Source organism: Thermobia domestica, chromosome 11, assembly GCF_964235325.1.
Source record: "Thermobia domestica chromosome 11, izTheDome1.hap1.1, whole genome shotgun sequence".
NCBI classification, from domain to species: domain Eukaryota; kingdom Metazoa; phylum Arthropoda; class Insecta; order Zygentoma; family Lepismatidae; genus Thermobia; species Thermobia domestica.
In genome coordinates, this window is record NC_137464.1 from 117,028,221 (window position 1) to 117,048,434 (window position 20,214).

General features: G+C 34.8%; 1 protein-coding gene and 1 long non-coding RNA gene across 2 annotated transcripts in view; one reads left to right on the forward strand and one right to left on the reverse strand.

Annotated features, from left to right (window-relative positions):
* LOC145664384 (uncharacterized) overlaps positions 1-20,214 on the forward strand; it is a 338,163-nt gene that overhangs the window by 257,049 nt on the left and 60,900 nt on the right. The window lies entirely within an intron of this gene.
* Positions 1-20,214, reverse strand: part of LOC145664382 (CLIP domain-containing serine protease HP8-like) — a 70,810-nt gene that overhangs the window by 5,871 nt on the left and 44,725 nt on the right. Inside the window, exons 3-5 of the mRNA XM_081731045.1 lie at positions 17,981-18,080; positions 8,578-8,774; positions 3,083-3,181 (exon numbers count right to left, since the gene is read on the reverse strand). Coding sequence (XP_081587171.1) covers positions 3,083-3,181; positions 8,578-8,774; positions 17,981-18,080 — 396 coding nt within the window. The remainder of the gene's footprint in view (positions 1-3,082; positions 3,182-8,577; positions 8,775-17,980; positions 18,081-20,214) is intronic.

Here is a 20,214-nt window from a genome sequence, read left to right on the forward strand (position 1 = left end):
GAGCCACGGATATTTCTCAACGTTATTAAGACTGTAGAGTGTTATGTGAAATAATGTGGTTCTCGAAGTTTTGAGTAATTCGTATTAGTAATCATTATATTTAAACGGTCGTTTAAAATTAGATCGTAGTTATTACTTCTCATGTTATTAACTTTCTATAGAACATTACAAGTTGTTCACAAAAGCATTGTAACTGAATAGTCTCTTTTTAAACAGCTTTATTGGAGTTTTGATTACACATGTTTAACTAAAATCTCTAATCATTCCATTTACGAAAATTATCAATCATGTACTTTACTGCATTTTAGAATAACTGTGTTTCGTTCATAGTGCCGTTCGTAGTGCGACAAAATTCATAGTGCCAATAATGTTTATGTTATTATTTGAGATTACCTTTTTTGTCTCATTATCTACAAGGTGGAACCCTCGACTGTTCAATGTTGGAAATAGGTTTCGCTAGGCAGGTTAGCTTAAATGGTTCAGTACAATTTTTAATCCCAGCTGTAAGTACAAAGACGATAACTCAAAGGGATCCCCGGATAATTTAGAGCTTGCTTGAGAAAAAGAAGTGTTTGCAGTCCCCCCCCCCCCAAAAAAAAATTGCGGTTGACGCTTCTGAATTACAAAACGAAAGTAACATGAAGCAGACCTACAAAAAGGACTAATAATAACTAATGTAAAGAAATATAACTTTGTAAATATTTAATAATCATTGGCTTTAAAATCATCTACGAATAATACTGATTATGTTGCACTAAAACTTTGAAAATTGCATACATGGCCTCTTGCAACTCTACACAGGAAATATTTGTGAATTAGTATTTTATTTTTAAACTGCTAAATAAACATTTTCTTGGTCAAGAAAGCCTTGAAGCATTTCTTATGGTATTTTCTGTCAATTTATTGAAACTGGTGTGACAGTATTTATGGTAAAAAATGAGTAGGTATAATGGAATACAACATGCCGAAGGGGATCAAATTATAGAGAAAGCCTTTCTCAACCAAATTATACCATTCCTATCTAAGCATAATGTAATTTCATCTACATAGTTCCGGTTTCAAAAATGCAAATCAACTGAAAATGAAATCTATATGAGGTCGCGGAGTCCTGGACAAAGGCAAAAATGCGTGGGAATGTTTCTAGATTTATCCAAAGCTTTTGATTCTGTCGGTCATAACATTCTTATCCATAAAATTAACAGTTACGGTCTAAGAGGAGTTGTTAACTCATGGATTAAATTTTATTTGCAAAATCGCACCCAAGCTGTTGAAATATCTTTTTTGTCAGACACAGCTGAATCAGCAACTTGTAAATCCCAATTTAGAAGCATCTCTACCGGCGTCCCTCAGGGTTCAATACTAGGACCCATATTATTTTTGTTATATGTAAATGGTTTGCCACATGACGTATCATTAGCAAATACAACTATGTACGCAGTTGACACAAGCCTAACAATAACAAGTACAAACTATGATATTGTCTGCGATAAAATTAACGAGACGACTCCTAGTTTAGAAAACTGGTTTGTCCGAAACAAACTAAAATTAAACACAGACAAATCTACAGCTCTAAATTTCCATCACATTCAAAATAAGCAGTGCGTAAAAATTGATATTAAATATTAAATCAAAATATTAAATAATCATAAAATAATGTACTCAAACTCAACCAAATATTTGGGACTCTGGCTAAATCACAATCTCTCCTGGGATACTCACATATTTTCACTGGCCCAAAAACTCAATAAAATGCTCTATGCATTAAAATCAATCATACATGTTTTACAACTAGACACAGTTCGTAACTTATATTTCGGGCTCTTTCAGTCTTTACTTACATATGGCATAATCTTCTGGGGAAATTCTCGAAAAAGTAATATGTTGTTCTCGATTCAAAAAAGGCTTTTAAGAACTATAGCAGGAGCCAAAATAAACGACACATGTAGGCCAATATTTAAGGAATTTAAAATTTTGCCTTTACCCTCTCTTTACATATTTCGACTGCTGCTCTTTGTCAAAAACATTGACTTATTTAACACACCATCAACACATAAATATGATACCGAGCGTAAGGATAAAATCCCCAGCAAACAGCACTGCAGAAAGCTATATGAAAGGAATCCAATGTTTATTGGTACTATATTGTACAATAAACTTCCTCAGTATATTCGATGGACAGAACAAAAATAGTTTAAGAGGTTAATGAAAACATATCTGTTGCAGCACTGCTTTTATTCTGTAAATGAATTTTTAGATATGTGAATTAATTTGTCTATTAATAGTTTGGGAAATATATATTGTTTTGTACTGCTTTTATATCGTAGATGTAACATAGTAGTTTAATTCAAGCGGTATGTATTTGTCATTATTACGTATTTTATATTTTAGTACCTTTGACAAGTCTTATTCATACGCACATAATCGTGCAATATGTATGACTAAAAAGACGAAATTGAATGAATGAATGATCTTGGTAATCCAATATCTGTTCTTATGGTTTTCTAAGATCAGTATTATCTCTACATACTGATAAGAAATATCATTAAATATTGTGATCTTTAGGGGATGGGGACAAGTAGTTTGCACCCGCACTATGTCCCCTTAATGCTAAGTCTTGTCTACCAAGGTAAATGAAACTTTTTAAACATAACAATTATTTAATGGAAAATTTCACAAAATGTAGAAATAACGATAGTAGGACTATTATTTCTTAACATAAATCCTTACAAATTTGCTTCGCAGGATTCATTTGCGGTCAGGTTCGTTTTTCCAAAGGGTTAGGCAGTACATCACATGTATACCATCTACAGTAGGATTTAATTTAATCTAATCTCGACGATTAAAATTATGGTTTTAACACCATGTTCATTAATTAACACATCAAACTGATAATACTTGGCGAGCATCACAGTCCCAAATGTTTGACCATAAATTTCTCCGTTTTATGATGGTAAATCACTGTCCAATTTTGGGACCCAACCGACCACTGGCAATGACAAATTTCAAACAGAATTGAGAAAAGCACTAAGAGCATATTACGAACTTAATTCTACCACTATTCCATTTCGTAAAATGCTTATACCTTGTTCCGTCCTTCCCCATCCAGCTACTGTTAAGTTGTCATCAGCGTATGTTTTGGTCACAAGTTCACCTTCTGGTAAACAGATAGGCTTTACATAATCTGAAATAAAGAAGAAAATAATTCATGTGATTGCACGATTTCTAAGCAGTTAAAAGCGTAACATTTTACGTTTTTTCAGGGTCTGTGTGTGGTGAACATTCTATTCAAAACTTTTAATATATACTCATTATATTCTAAGTTTAGGCCTCTAAATAGCCTGCACAGGTAGCTATGCCTAAATATATATAACAATTTCAAAGCCACATCTATTTAGTGAAGAAAGAAGACTATTGGATAAGAAACTCGAGAGTGCTTTAGTTGTTTAAAAAATATTTTTAGTTTCTTACTACCAACACCTAGGTATATCTGTTGACCGAGTTACCCAGTTTGCACATGAGTGTACCTCGAAGCAAAACAAAACCATATCAAATTACTCTAAGTCTAATTTTTTTTTTTCACTGACAATTCATCGTTAAAATCCCGGTGGTAATGTATCTGTGTATTACTCTTATAACGTCTGTCAGAGTGTACTCTAATGCAGGCCTGTTGATGATGGCAGAGAAAGTATGAAGATTGTAGTAACTGTGTTCATGAAGAGGTAATAGAAGCTTGTTGGGATAAGCAAGAGTATGATTCACCAATCCTTTTTGGCTCTATTACTGTAACTGCATCTAGTCACTATAAAGTGACGGTTCCAGATTTTACAAGAAGAAAGTCACATCGACTATGGCGATGAAACCGGCTTTGAATCTCTGCTTAAATTCTGATGTGAGGTACAAATATTACAGAAAACAGTAATAATGAATTTGATATTCCATAATCATAAGTACAGTATGTGTTCTACATTATTTAACTTAATTTAAAATACTTTACTCAACAGAAAGAATTAAAACTATTCAAAGAGGGAATATAATTGATCTTACCAACACTGTTCAAACTATTTCTTCAAAATGAACTTCTAAATAGATTATGTAAATGTAATTTGGTTACGTACTCATTAACACACATAATTATTAACAACGTGGTTTGAAAAAGAAACTAAGTAATAATGAAAAGTTAAGTATTTATATTTATTAACTTAAGAAACAAGAACACGATATTTTCATAACGCATTGAAATCCAAGTATTTAATGGTTGTTTGTGAAGCAAATAAGAATTCGTTCAATCATTAATTTTCAGCACCAAGACGTAGACCTACTGTTTAACGTTAAATCTGAATCACAAGTATTCCTACTAGAAATCCAACCCTAGTATCCATTGTGAAAGACGTGTTTACTAACCATATATATATACAAGAAAGCTCCAAAATATACGTGAAATTCCTTAAGTATAGCGGGGACCGAATTTACTGAATCCCTCGTGAGTGCTATCTGCTTTAAGCCTACCCTGTATTACTTGACAGTTCTTTATTTTCTACTTTTTGGTATTTTTTAATAATTATTTATTTCAATTATAAGTCTAATACTTACATATTTGTCTGTGGCTTTGCATGATTGCTTTCACAACATGTGGTTCAAACATATTCATTCGTTCTTTAAATACTTGCAAAAAAGAAGTCAATGTACATTAAATGTTATCAGATTTGGAAATTCTAAAGTACAAAGAGAAAATATTTAATTTTTTCTTGATAATAAATTATATACAGCGGCCTAAAGAAAACACAGTTTTTCGCAGAAAATAACTTATTGCGAAGCTATGTCACCCTTGAAGGAATATGAGTAATTCTTTCTCCTGCGACTACTAGGTATCTCCTTCTACGCCCATGTTCATAGAGTGAATGTACAAAACCAGCATAGAGCTGAAGGACTCCTCTCTCCCGCTTACCTCTTCTCTCCAGCTAGCTTCCTTTCTTCGTTTGCTAGCTGCTAGGAGCTAGGTAGAAAGCACAATTTTTCCAATATGTTAAAAATATGATTTCCTTGTACGTTAGAGCCAACGTTTGAAGGAATGTTCTCTGAGGCAGGCTTACAGAAGAAAGGCCCATAAACAGAAGGTAACATCAAGCGTCGTGACTTAGGCTATGTTGTAAAATCTATCATGGATATCAATTAGAAATGCAGACTCCATATTAAAATAACTAAAATTTTGGTTTGGTCGCTCTTCATTCTTATATAGGAACAAATATCCATAGTTATTTTTAATAATTTTTATTTTTCGTATTAATTGGGAAGGCACGTGACTTTTTGAACACATTACAGAGCCGCTCCTGTAATGATGAGCAACAGGGCACGTAAATACTGGATAGGACAAGGCAATTGATAACAGAAGTAACACTGCAATGTTGAGCAAACATTGTACAAATATCATAAATAGAACATAGGAGTACAATGCAGAATGTCACAGATTGTCTCAACTTAGTAAGTAACTGGATCACGAGCTAGTGAATGGGCCATTAAAATAATAAAACAAAAATGCCTGGCATAGTATTTGATATTAGGATTTGATATGGCGTAAACAATATGAAAGTAGTTTATATGACAGAAAAGAGCATTGCTCTCCTCGCTAGTCTACTATAGTGACCGCGACGACTTATGAAGCCTGGGTGTTACACAAATGATAGAACTGCTTTGCGTTGATGCATCGGAAGAATTCGGTACGATTCATGGAGCTGTCTCCTTTCGAATGCACACTTGAGAACAGCAGAAGTGCACCAACAACGTTGCCAAAATTAGACGGTATGGCAAACGAGCAAAAAAAAAAAAAAAAAAAAAAAAAACCTTCAAGAACTATAGCACGAACACTGACAATTACTGGAATTAAACGGTACCAATAATAAAAGCAAAATATAAAACTACGACAACATGAAGCTTAGCGGCAATCTGACAACACTGTACCCTCAGAAAATGTTCTCCGTATAACGCGCAAGACGACACTGGCAAAATTTCATGGGTAGGATTGACTACCGAGACACACCCTCGCGTTCTATTGGGTGGTGAAATTGGTAAATCTAGGTCAAGGTCACTAATCTTGGTCAAGGTCAAGCTAAATCTAGGTCAGATCTAGGCTTCAGGACACTTCGCGATCACCATATCTGGTGCGTGTGGCTTTAGAGCAAGTGGTTCTGGTGTGAGAACACAAAGATTTAATTCTAAAAAGGCATAATTTGAAATAAATATGTAAAACTAGGCCGTAAAACTAAAAATCATTGATTTTTATGGAGAATTATTTTTTCTGTTTTCTTTGGAATAAACTGGAATTTTAATTATCTGATTTTACAGCTTAATTAAATTTATCTCAATGTCGCTTACTTTGTAAAAGTTAAATTTTGTAGTACAGGGTGTTACATAAATGTCTCGCAATATTTTGGGAACAGATTCCTCACATGAAAATAAAAAAAAAAATCATATGGACCTGTGCTCAAAAGTGGATAGTTTCGGAGTTAGAGGATGCCGAAAGCGTGAAATAAGTGGACTTTGAAAGTTCATAGCACCATATGAGAGTTATCGTAGTCGCTTCAAGGCATCACTGAGGAACTTGTATGAGAACTATCCAAATATCCATCTTTCAGAACCTCCGGTACTTGCACAATCAGTTTTAGAGAGGCTCTTTAGGAGTATACTTGATCCCTCCCAAAACCTACCTCTAAAAATTGGTGTGTAAGTACTGGAGCATTCTTAAACATGATATTTGGATAGTTCACACGCCAGTTAATCAAATGTCTTGACCCGACTACGATAGGTCCCATAGTAGTAGAGCTATGAACTTTTAAGAAACTATCCACTTTTGAGTATGAATCCATATAATTTTTTTCTTATTTTGATGTGAGGAATCTCTTCCCAAAATATTGTCAGACATTTATGTAACACCCTGTATAGCCCGTAAATTTAATATTTAATAATCAAATTTAATACAATTAATTTAAATTTTATATAGAATGCAAATTTATTTTGAAAATGCAATGGTCATTTAGCTAAAACTTAGGGGAAGAAAAAAGTAAAACCACGCGCTATACTTCCAGTTCATTTCAAAGAAAATAGAAAAGTAATTCTCCATATGATTCAATGGACTAACAAATAAGGATGATACGAGTATTCAACACCGTAAAGAAGGTAAACTAAGTTGGAAAATAACCCTCTGCAATAACAAGGTAAGTGAAAAATGGAGAGTTTGAGTTACAAAGCTTATGAACTTAAAGTGCAACGTGCTAATTGACGGGAGTAAATCTGTGTATACATGCCTATGCAGAAAAGTAGTGCAGCACCTGGTCTGTGCTTTGCAGTATATAATGACGAATACCGGCGGAATAATAAGAAACGAAGGTGGAAAAGTGAACATTTACCTTATTATTGCATAACCTCAAATAGTGGTGAAAAGAAAAAGGACAGTAGGAGTACATAACGGTGTGTGTGACAACTTTTATGTATTGTAACACACAAGAATACAAAATATCAATATCCTCAGCGTTGTAGGCAACAAAATTCGGAAACTGCACTGTTCTGAGTTCATTTCAAACTCAGAATCCGGGAGCACAGGTTAAAAAAAAAAAAAAAAAAATCAGCACCGTTCCGCACGTTCTTGTAAAACTACTGCTTGGTAAAAGTAACATATAATAGCAGTTTCCATATCCTTCTTTGAATTCTTGATTCCCGGTTTGGCTGGTTTCTTGAGGAAGAACAGAGTGGTGTTCAGTGGTGGTGCCTGCACGGAATAAGCTTTCTCTTCTACACCACTACACGTTTCCGAAACTGACACAGATCCATGTGGGGAGTTTGCACCCTCTTCCCCCTTGCCCGTTTTACTAGTAAATCGGAGGATTCGGATTAGATATCCGAATTACAAATCATGATTTTTGATTTTCAAATTCGACATATGAAATCCGGATTTAAATCTGAATGCAGATATCCGGAATCCGAATTTTTCAAAACCCGAATATTCCAATATCCGGATTTTTGACAGCACTGTTTAAATTTCCATATTAACAACGAAGGAAGAAACAAAACACTGAATTTCGCTCTGATTTTGCTATATTTCTTTGCCAGAGTTCACGATTTATCTTTCATCTCTTCCGTTTCTGTCATTCTGATTCAACTGCTTCGATTTTGTCCATTTGTTCGAAACAAAATGGTCAAGTATGTCTACGTACCAGTGCTTTCACTTGAACTGACCCTTGAAAACAAAGTTACAGACATGTCGCGTTTCCTTGCTTCACTAGCCGCAAACAGCGGCGCCCTCTGTTATCCGCAACGGGAAACGGCAACTCGATACAGATGAACTGTATTTTTCTCACAACAGACGATTTTGAATATACACTAGAGGCGACGGAAAAGAGAAGTCAGTCCACACGCCTTCTTTATCTAAGGTTTACAAGGAATCGAGATAACTCGATTTACCTTGTTATTGTAGAGGGCCCTTCAATTGTTTTCACATAGCAACTAGATAATAATTTTTGACAGTGAGGTAGGACAATAATCTATTGTTTCTAATGGATATAATTAACAGAAGGAAACTAAAGTTACCTGAATATTCGGCTGATCTGTTCAGTCTCAAGAGGGCAATGTCATTGTACTTATTCCTATCAGCTCTATTGTATCTGGGATGGACGATTGCTTCAACTTGAAAATCTTGTGGTGGTGGTGCACATACTGTGTTGATTCCATAATCCTCACAATCTGGATTTTGTGTGATGTCATGTTCTCCGAGACGGACACCTAATCTTTATTTAAAATATAAAGAAAACAGATACAGTAACAAGAAATAAACAAAAAGTAATAGGATTTTGACTCAATTTAGACTTAATTTAGACGTACTTTTAATTGGAAATGTATATATTACGAATGTCACTCGATCATTTTAAAGAAATTTAATGAATAACAATTCCTTGGATTAATTGGACCGTTTTGATGCCAAGTGTTATAACTCCAAAATCGATTTTTTTTCTCTGAAGAGAATCTTGAACTTCAAAATTTCATGTAAATCTCACGAAAAGAATGTTATTCACTATCAGCATTAGAAAAGAAACTTCACAAGTATGTTTTTCGTTGCTATCATGGGCGGAGCTATGGGGAGGCATGAGGGGCATTGCCTCCAACTTTTCGACAAAAAATAAAAATAAAAATGCCACCTATAAGATGGCCACCTACCAAGACCGACCATTGAGGTTCGAGACCTAATAAAAGGTCTGCCCCCTTCCCAGCAGACAATTCCTAACTCCGTCCATGGTTCCAACCATCAAATGAATATGAATATTTCGTGATATATTAAACTTTAAAGTTCTCTCCTTAAAAAAAAAAAAAAAAATCAAATTTGGAGTTACAACACTTGGCATTCAAGAGGTCCAACTATACTCATATATTTTGTTCTTGCCAAATCAATCTATATTTGAAAACAGGAACTCGCATTTTGATACTAATATGAATATTAAGATAATTTGAATCAATAAACGACCACTATAAGCTGGTTACTATCTACATGAATAATTCATTTGAATTTTTAAACTCAAATCATGAATGCAGCAAACTTCCTCTGTATTGACAACATATAGATATTTGTATAACAGTATAAGTGATGTAAACAAGTTGAAATAAGCATAATTTGTTTTGATATTAAACATATAAAGAACAAGTTTGCAGTATCGATTTTTACACTAAGAGTGTGATATGCTATTCTGGCCTCATTAATTTCAAGAAGTTAAGTTAATTGCCCTCCGGCCGCTCTTGTTAAGTTTTAATTATCGAACTATTTAAAAGACTTTACAGATTGTGCAAGACTATACGCGCGGAATCTTTTTGTGTATTCGACAGCAAGTGGAATCTTAAACGTGTAATTTACTAAGTGGCACTGTTGAAGAGAGTGCTTACTATTGCCTCACTGAAATAAAGACGGTGTACATGAAAAATTAAGTAAAATCAAGGATTCAATGTTTTTAATGACATATGGTTTTGAAATGCATTTATATGGTGAGAATATGCATTTATACATAAGAACCAAAATTCTCACATATCTTTTGGAACTATTACTTAAAAAAAAAAAAAAAAAAAAACGTTTACTCCGAAAATGGTACAAATTAATTTCATTTCCACTTATTTTATTTCAAATATATTTTTATATTTATGTATAGACGAAAAAGAAACTTCATTGACTAAATGACTGCCTGATCAATGACCAAGTCAAACTACTTACGCTAGAAATTGAAACTTGGAGAATACATAGGACTTGTGATCCTACCACTCAGGAAGGATTTTGGAAATTCGAGTACGAAGAGAAAGAGTGACACTATAGAAATAAAGGTGGCAATTATTCTAACAAGATGTTGATATCTCGGAAATTGACACTTGAATTTCTCATTTAAAATAATCAGACACGTGTTTTAACATTTTTTTCATATCTGACCTGAAAGAAAGAAAAGAGAGGGGAAGAAGAAATTACTGAGGATTGGAATTATAAGATGTCTATATATCGGAATCCCTTAACATTACGAACATGAAATTCGATATTTTGACCTTTCATTTGAAATAATTAAACACGTGGTTGAGCATATTCTTTGATAACTTACTTAAAATGCAAGAAAAGAGGTGGGAAGCCAAAGAGTGTTGGTTGGAATTATTATACTACGATGTCTATGTCTTTGAATCCTTTAAGTATGGAGGCATGGTATTCGGTATTTAGAGTTTTCATTTATAAGAACTAAACACGCCATTCAACGATTTTTGACCTGCAAGGGATGGTTCACTAACATAGGTCAAACATTAAAATACGCTGGTAAACATGTTTACTTATTTTTAATCAAAAGTTCCATTAACAAGTTTCATGTCTCTAAACTAATCCGCCTTATGCAGAGTTGTTTTGACGTATGATTAACATCATACTAAAAGCCTGACTAGCGCAGGAAACATGTTAGTCGGATTCTTTAGTATGGCGCTAATCACGCGTCAGAACGACTCTGCATAAGGCCCATTATATTCTGAGATAAGGGTACTTTATTATTGAAAATTCGACATAGAAGGGGTGAAATGGAAGTAGCAATTTTTATAGTGAGATGCTCATATCTCTGAATCCGTTAGGTTTAGAGAAATGAAGGTGATATTTAAACTTCCCCATACTTACATCTATTTATGTTATTAATAGTGTGATTGAAGTAAAGAGTATCATCAATAGAATAGCATGAAATGCTTTTGACTATAATACGTAATGTATCCTTTATATTTTAAATGAATTAATTAATACATGGATTTTACATTGTTCATTAAGAAAATACCTTCTATGTCTTTATTGATAATCATAGATGATCACAAAACAACGTATACCCTCTGAAAATTTTAGGACTACATCACTGCTTATGAGCCTCCCAGTTTATGAAGAAGAAACTCTTCGTTAAAAATGTCTGACCATGTGCTCCATCATTTTTCTAAAATTATACCACTAAGGAGAGAGAGAAAGTAGTGATTTCTAAAATTTACCATTTTGTGTTTATAAAATGGTCAAAGTGAGAAAACGTTTCAAATTTAAAATTAATTTTTGAACTCGGACAAGGACTGATAATTTGGCACGACCTCAGCAAAAGAAAATGGACATGAGATTTGGAACATGGAATATTAGGAGTCTTTATAGGGCAGGCGCGTTAAAATCCGTAACGAGTGAGTTAGAGAAATACAGGATGGACGTAGTAGGAGTTCAGGAAGTTAAGTGGGAAGGAAATGGATCTGTGAATTCCGGAAATTTTAAGTTCTTTTACGGGGAAGGAAATAAAAATAACGAGTTATGAACAGGGTTTTTCGTTCATAAACGTATATTACCAGCAATTAAACGGGTTGAATTTGTTACTGACAGACTTTCTTTTATTACTCTTAAGGGACGGTGGTGTGATATTATTGTTTTAAATGTACATGCCCCAACTGAAGATAAGGATGACGATATAAAAGACAGTTTTTACGAAGAAGCGGAACGGATATTTGGCCAACTCCCGCGATACGGTACCACATGAAAATTCTATTAGGGGATTTCAATGCGAAGGTAGGACGAGAGGATATTTTCAAACCGATTATAGGGAACGAAAGTCTGCATAAGAAAAGTAATGACAACTGTGTTAGAATCGTGAACTTTGCAACATCCAAAAACCCAATCGTGAAGAGTACAAAATTCCCACATCGCGACATTCATAAATACACTTGGACATCATCAGACGGGAAAACACATAGTCAAATTGATCACGTTTTAGTAGATAGAAGAAGGCAATCTAGCATAATTGATGTCCGGTCGTTTAGAGGGGCTGATTGTGACACTGACCAGTACCTGGTAGCAGCGATAATACGAGAGAGGTTATCGCTGAATAAAGGTAATATTCATTGTCCGAAAACGGAGAGATTCAATTTAAAGAAATTAGAAGAGAGCCAGGTAAGAGAGAAATACCAGATTGAAGTTTCGAATAGATTCTTGGCTTTAGAAGATTCGGAGTGCACTAGTGTCGAGGATATCTCGATTGAAATTAGAGATAGCATTAAAATTTTAGCAACAGAAAAATTGGGACACGTGGAAATACGTAGGAACAAACCATGGTTCGACCAGGAATGCATTAAACTAGCAGAGAAAACAGGCAAAATTACGCTGGCTACAAAATCCGAATGAAATAACTACACAAAATTTCGCAGATATCAGGCGGGAAACTTCCAAAACTTTTAGAACAAAGAAACGCGATTTTCTGAAAGCTAAAATTAAGGAACTTGAAGATAATAGTAAAAATAAAAACATCCGGGACATGTATAAGGGAATCAACGAATTTAAGAAAGGCTATCAACCTCGTGCTTATATATTAAAGAAATCTGACGGTACAGTTATCACTGACACGGATAGCATCTTAAATAGATGGAAAGATTTCTTTGACGATTTGCGTAACATGCAACCAAAAACTAGTGTGCGTGGAAAAAAGGAGATACACACCGCAGAACCGTATATTCCAGAACCCAACCGAATAGAAGTAGAAACCGATATAAAGAAATTAAAGAAACACAAAACTCCGGGTGTAGATGAAATTCCGGCTGAGTTAATTTTAGCTGGAGGCGAAAAATTGTGGAACAAGATACACAAACTCATTCTCCTTATCTGGAACAAGGAAGAATTCCCACAAGAGTGGAAAGAATCAATCATTGTTCCAATTCACAAGAAAGGCGACAAAACTGACTGTAATAATTATCGAGGCATTTCTCTTCTGTCAACATCCTATAAAATCCTTTCAAATATTCTATTAGCATATTGACCCCATACGCAGATGAAATTATTGGAGATTATCAGTGCGGATTTAGACGAAATCGATCAACTATCGACCAAATATTTACCATTCGCCAAATACTCGAAAAAAAGTGGGAATACAATACACCGGTACATCAACTATTTATTGATTTTAGAAAGGCGCACGACTCAGTTAGGAGAGAAACATTATACAACGTTCTTACAGAACTTGTAATACCGAGAAAGCTAATTACATTAATTAAGATATGTTTAAATGAATCCCAAAGTAAAGTCCGGGTAGGGAAATTTTTGTCCACGAGCTTTTACGTGGAAAATGGCCTGAAACAAGGAGATGCGTTGTCGCCATTATAATTTAACTTCGTTCTGGAATACGCTATAAGAAAAATCAAGGATAGCAACCAGGGCCTAGAGCTGGACGGTATTCACCAGGTTATGGCATATGCTGATAATGTAAATTTAATAGGTGATGATAGGAGAACAATAGAAAGAAATGCAGAGATCTTTTTAAACGCTTGCAGGGACATGGGTTTAGAAGTAAATGCAGAGAAAACTAAATACATGGAAGTGCGTCGGGACCGGAATACAGCAAATTATGGATGCGTTAAAATATTAAATAATACTTTTGATAAAGGGATACTTTCAAATATCTAGGATCAACATTGACAGAGGAAAATCATATTCACGGAGAAATTAAATGTCGACTAAAAGCAGGGAATTCGTGTTACTATTCGGTTCAAAATCTCTTGTCGTCGCGAATTCTGTCGAGGAATTTGAAGCTTAAAATATACAAAACGATAGTCATGCCTGTTGTTTATTATGCCTGCAAAACATGGTCACTTACTCTGAGGGAAGAACATAGACTGAAAGTATTTGAGAACAAGATCCTGAGACGAATATTCGGACCCAAGAGGAACGGGAATGGGGAATGGCGGAAACTTCATAACGAGGAACTACATAATTATATGGTTTACCCAACATTGTGAGGGTCAAGTCTAGGAGGCTAAGATGGGCGCGTTATGTAGCTAGAATGGAAGAAAGTAGAAACGCTTTCAAAGACTGGAAGACCAATCGGAAAACGACCATTAGGAAGACCTAGGCGCAGATGGAAGGACAATATTAAGATGGATCTCACAGAGATTGGAATACAAAGTAGAAACTGGATGCAGTTAGCTAAGGATAGAAGTCAGTAGAGAGCTTTTGTGAACGCTGCATTGAACCTCCGGGTTCCATAGGCCATAGAGTTAGTTAAGTAGATTGTACTTGGCTCGACCTGAGTTACTTATCATAGTTTGAAATGCGCATCCTATGAGAGGGGGAGATTTTTCCTAATTTTTCGGAAAGAATTTTTGCATAAACGCATTCTTCCAGTGCTAAGAAAGAGTATATCAGCTAGTTTCAGATTCAAAGAACATCAACCCATTACTGCAAAATGATTTTGATCATTCCTTCAAGTAGGCCTATATGGGGACAAATTTCGTCGTATAATGTTTCTGTTATTTATATTTATAGAACCTGTATAAAGACACTATTAAATAACATGGTATTGTAATTTAAGAAATAAGCTATACTGAAGTATTATATTAGGTTAGGTGCTACAGAAACAATGTTAATTATTTTCCTGGATACGGGGGCGGCTTATCAATGCTATCTCCAAGGTTAAAATGGAAATTTAATCACTAGAAGACACACAAAGTATTATCAGGTGAATATATAATATTACAAATAATTGTTTGAATATTTTTTCTGAATAACGGAATGGAGAAAATATTAATTGCCGTATTCACACAATAATTTCAATAATACGGTGGATGAGTTTGATTCATTATTGGTTTGTATTTAACAATGTTGCAGCAATTTTAAAAATGTGGCACTTTCATGAGGATTTGTGACGCCGTTATTATACAATGTTTTCTCTTAAGTATATAATTCTTAGCTCAGTAAAATTGCTAATTCGTATTCTCGTAGACATATTTATCTGTAAAATGAGAACCTGTTTATTAATAGATATCTTAGTTCGCAAGATGTGTCAGGAAAAGAGTAAATTAAGTAATATATTTTATCACTTGACGTAGAATTAATATAAGAAATTCTAAGTTTCCTCTTATTTTAAATTGTTAAGTAATTAGGAACGCTTTATTAGCAGCACGCTAAGTGGATAATATAAGATTGTAAAGTTAATACGTGTGTTCGTCCGTTACTTCACACGATAACTCCTTGAACGAAAGCGAATTTAGACTACAAATTCTGTTTTGCAATAGATTGTTAGGGCGATTATTTCGCCCCAGTTTGTTAATTCGTTATCAATCCGTTAATATTGTCACCCGTAACGGTGACTTTAACGGTGGAAATTCACATCTTGTTTAGTCAATAAAAAATGTACGTTCCGCGTAACGCTAATATACAACCCTCAAATCATATTAGAGTTGCGAGTTGGATAAGTATCTAGGCGAACATATTTAGCTATTCGTTGTTTTCATTATAAACACAAGTCCACTCATTAATAAACATACGTTTCCCATGTTTCTCTATGTTGTCTTTAGCATAGTTTGTTAACACATTATTTCGTTATCAAAAGATAGGTTAATGATCCAGAAATGTAACCTGTAGTGTGTATTATTTCCTCAACTATTTTTGAGTGTTTGTGTCCGTGTATAGGAAGAGATCCAAAATTGACAACGGACATTCCCTAATAATTTCTGCCTTTAGGAATGGGCACGAGTCGAGCTTAAACTCGGCTCGACTCGAAACTCGAAGCGAATTCGAGTCGAGTCAAAGGAACTTTTCTCAAGCCGAGTCACTGTTTTGAGGTCGAGTTTTGAGTCGAGTCGAGTTTGATAAATGGCTCGCTCGTTTAGCTTGTTTTAACTCGTTTTGAAATCATGGCCTAATTAGACTGGAAAGTGAAAGCTATGAGAAATGTAAGCAGTAATGTGGAATATTTTTAGTGTTGCTCACGAGATGGCACACTGCTTGCATCTCGTTTCATCTTGATTAACAAGACGACAATGAATTTTTATAACGAGACACAAATGTCGTGGGCACCAATATAAGTATAAACTGTAGTTCTTACCACCAAGGCTGAGACCTGCACGGTTGAAGTTTTGAGCCGAAGCAGAAGCCCAACCCGGGTAGTGATGTTAACCGGCTGAGGTCAGTTCAACTGAGCAAACAGCTCGAGCCGGCTCGGTTGGGCGTTCTGTTGGCTCGGCTCGATAATGAATGAGCCGAGCCGCTCGAACCGTTGAGAACCCTAAATCCGGGCCAAGCAGTTTTGAATATGTATGGCCAGCGCCTTCTAAATTTTAATGATTTTTGGTTGGAGCCCGGATACTTGCTCCTTCGAAATTCAAACACAGAACCTTATGAACAATGTCCTTGCCTCCTAGACTTCATGATTACCGAAGTCAGCAGTCAGCTAGTTTTTAGTATTCAGATACAAACTGCTTATCTTTCATGTTTATAAACAGTGTTATAATAATAATAATAATAATAATAATAATAATAATAATAATAATAATAATAATAATAATAATAATAATAATAATAATAATAATAATAATAATAAGTTGTAGTAGTAATATTATTGATAATAATTATATAGTCTATGTAGGATACTTGAAGAAAGTACTTGAAACTACACACAGCACTTGGCTCGTTTTGGCTCGACTCGACTCGAAACTCGAGTCAAATTCGAGTCGAGTTGGAGGAAGCGTTTCGAGTCGAGTTTTCGAGTCGAGCTCGAAGATGTCTGTTTCGAGACAAGTCAAGTTTCAACGAAAACTCGCTCGAACTCGCTCGTGACCATCCATATCTGCCTTCCCTAATTTTTACTATGCTTTGAAATATGAAGGCCTATATATTTATACTGAAACGTTCTGACAAGCATGGCGCCGACTACCTGGGTGCCTCGAGGCTCCAGCACCCACAAGATTTTTAGTTTGGACCCAGGTTTGAACCCGTTTCTATTACGTTTAAGTCAGCCGTGTTACCAACTAAGCTAGGGCAGCCCCAACTTATCCTTCTAGTACCGGTATGATTTACTTTATCACAGCAGATCCCTTTATGACAGTGTTCATAAAAGATTTTAACTACAAGGAAATCAATCAAAAAATATGGAGACTCCCCTGGCCATTGATATGCACCCACATAAATTTTGGTAAGTTGGTGCCGTTGCTGACAAGTATCAAAATTACCGCTTTTAAGACGATATTCTTATTATACTCATTCTTTATTATTCATACATGTAACAGACTATTTTTGTGTAGAAATAATTAAATTTTAACAGTATTGGAGGGAAGGGATATTTAGTAGCCACATCTAGAGACTAAAGTTAGTTCTAAGCAGAATTTCACAGTTGTAGCACCACAACTATTGTTAAGATTATAATTAACAGTAATGAAGTTTTCTGAAAATTAAAGAAGTCATTTAAATTTTATATACTTAATTGTATAAGTGATCTCCATCCTGAAAATTTGAAACATTCACTTGTCAATTTTTGGAAGGTATGACACTATGAAAGAAAATTAGGGTAGTGTTACTCATTATCCTTAATCGTATATAAAGAGATGTTCTTTACATTTAAATTCACCAGCTCAATAGATATTTTACGTTTCCCAAACATTTCTTTTAGCGCATTTAAGTTTGGCAATAATAAATATATTTTCTACATAGACTCACAAAGTCCAATCCCTTGGAATATCTTCAATGCAATGTGCTGCAGTTAAAACGTAATTTTCTGTAATCAGCGTACCTCCGCATTGAAACGAATCACCTCTTCCTGAAACAGAAAATATTACAGACAGATCCCACAGAAAATAAAATGTAGGGTCATGAATGCAATTGAAGACATTCAATCAATCCCAATGATAATTCCAAAGCTAGTTTGCTGTTCTGATCTACCATACTAACCTATATATATATAAGTTGATATACTGTGTATATATATATATATAATGTAAGTTAGATAAGTTGATAAAGTTATACTTGATTGTAGCTTTCTGTTCATATAACATTTACAGTGATGGAGCGGGTCACGAACTTCGTGATTTACGATCGGGAAGACCCAAAAACACTCAGACTCATGACAAACCAGACCCGGTGACCCGAACAGACCCATGATCCAGACAGACCCGATCTGATCAGTATAGACTTATGACCCAGACTGATCCGGTAGGACCTGGAACTTGAAGGTAATCATACATGGGGAGTATGTGTGAGCCTAATAATTCAATTCTAACAAACGTTTTGCAGTAATGCGGAAGAGATTATATTTCGGCTGATTCTGGGTCGTCGAGTCTCTGTTCGGGTCACCGCTTCTATTAGGTTTGACGTGATTTTAGTAACTTAATTGTATTGTAACTAGCACCTGGTAATATTGAAAAGAAAGAAGTAAAGAGGCTTTGGTAGTGACGTGCAAAGCCAGTGTTGGGGACTTGTAGTTGATATGACTTGTTTACATGTATAATCAAAGCAGTAGTGTAACATATTTAAGGTAATTACAGTCCACATTTTATGCATAATGATTTGTATCATTAATAACTGAAAATCAGTGAAACAGGGTCAGTCCGGGTCATTGAGTCTGTGCAGGCCTGAGAAGTGAGATCGAGACCCGGATGACCCAGAAAAAAGTTGTGACCCGGTAATCTATGACCCATTCCATCTCTGCATATTTGATGTAGAGTTTAATGTCCCACGCTATGAGAGAAAATGAGATTTTGTATTATGTTATTTTGTAAGAGAAATTATTCCTGGATAACAATTTTCAAAGTGACTTAAAAAGCAAGATATTATAGTTTGTGCTTCACAGTAACTAAGTCTTAGGAACCATTAGTTCGCTGAGAAATTGTTTGTCCATAAACATGCATTTATTTGACGATTACAATAAATGCAAAGCGATCAACTGATACCAATAAGTAAAATCTCAAAAACACTGGCCACTTTGCTTCAGACGTCTTGTTTTTCCCGTTAATTTGAAAATTTTAACTTAAACTTTAAAACCGATCTTGCTTAACATATATAAGTACACAATAATTTTAGTTAATATTCATAATTAAGAATAAAACTGCTATCACTTATAAATAGGTGTACTATTTAGGAACTAGAGATAAAGAAGTTTAATATATGTCAATATGTTCACATATAAAGAATGTTTAACAAATTCATACATGATAATTAACGATGCATAATTACGTGTAACAGGGACATAATATTAAAACTACGCTAAAAATTGTTGTATTTATATTTACGCTCTTGTGTCATGTTAGGTGTAGTTGGCTTAAAAGTGATTTTATAAGTTGGACTGATAAAATTAGTTTTCGTTATTAATTTGTTTATATTGTATAATTCAAGGATCTTATAAAATAGAGGATCTGCCCTTACAACAAAATCTTGAAGCCATACGTCACAGTTTCGCCACCCCTACTCTGCCCACTCCGCCCAATAGGATCGGAATGTTTTGAGCCAACAATCATGGCGGAAACGAAAGTAGCCAATCAGACGATGGCAGAAACGAGAGTAGCCAATCAGAAGTGCCGATGCTCGGTTGCTTTTTGGCTTCACCGATTTAATAGGATGAAGATACATATGGGCAGATCCTCTGTTTATAAAATTCTTGGTATAATTGTTAATCAGTTGCGAAAGAAATGAAATGAAATGAAATTTTGAGTTTTACGTCCCACGGTTATGCCGAGTTGCGAAAGAGAAAAAGTTTGTTATGAATCGAAATAGGTCTACTCAAGTTTATATCAGTTGTATGCATAGGGAATAAGTGAGCAGGAGGTTCTGAATAAAATTTAATGAATAAACAACTCTGGAAAAGGTATGTATTTGAACACAGTAGTTGTTCCCAGGGAAGGATCTAGCCTGGGGCCGAGGGGCCTACGCTCCCAGTTTTTTGAGAGTCAAAAATAAAT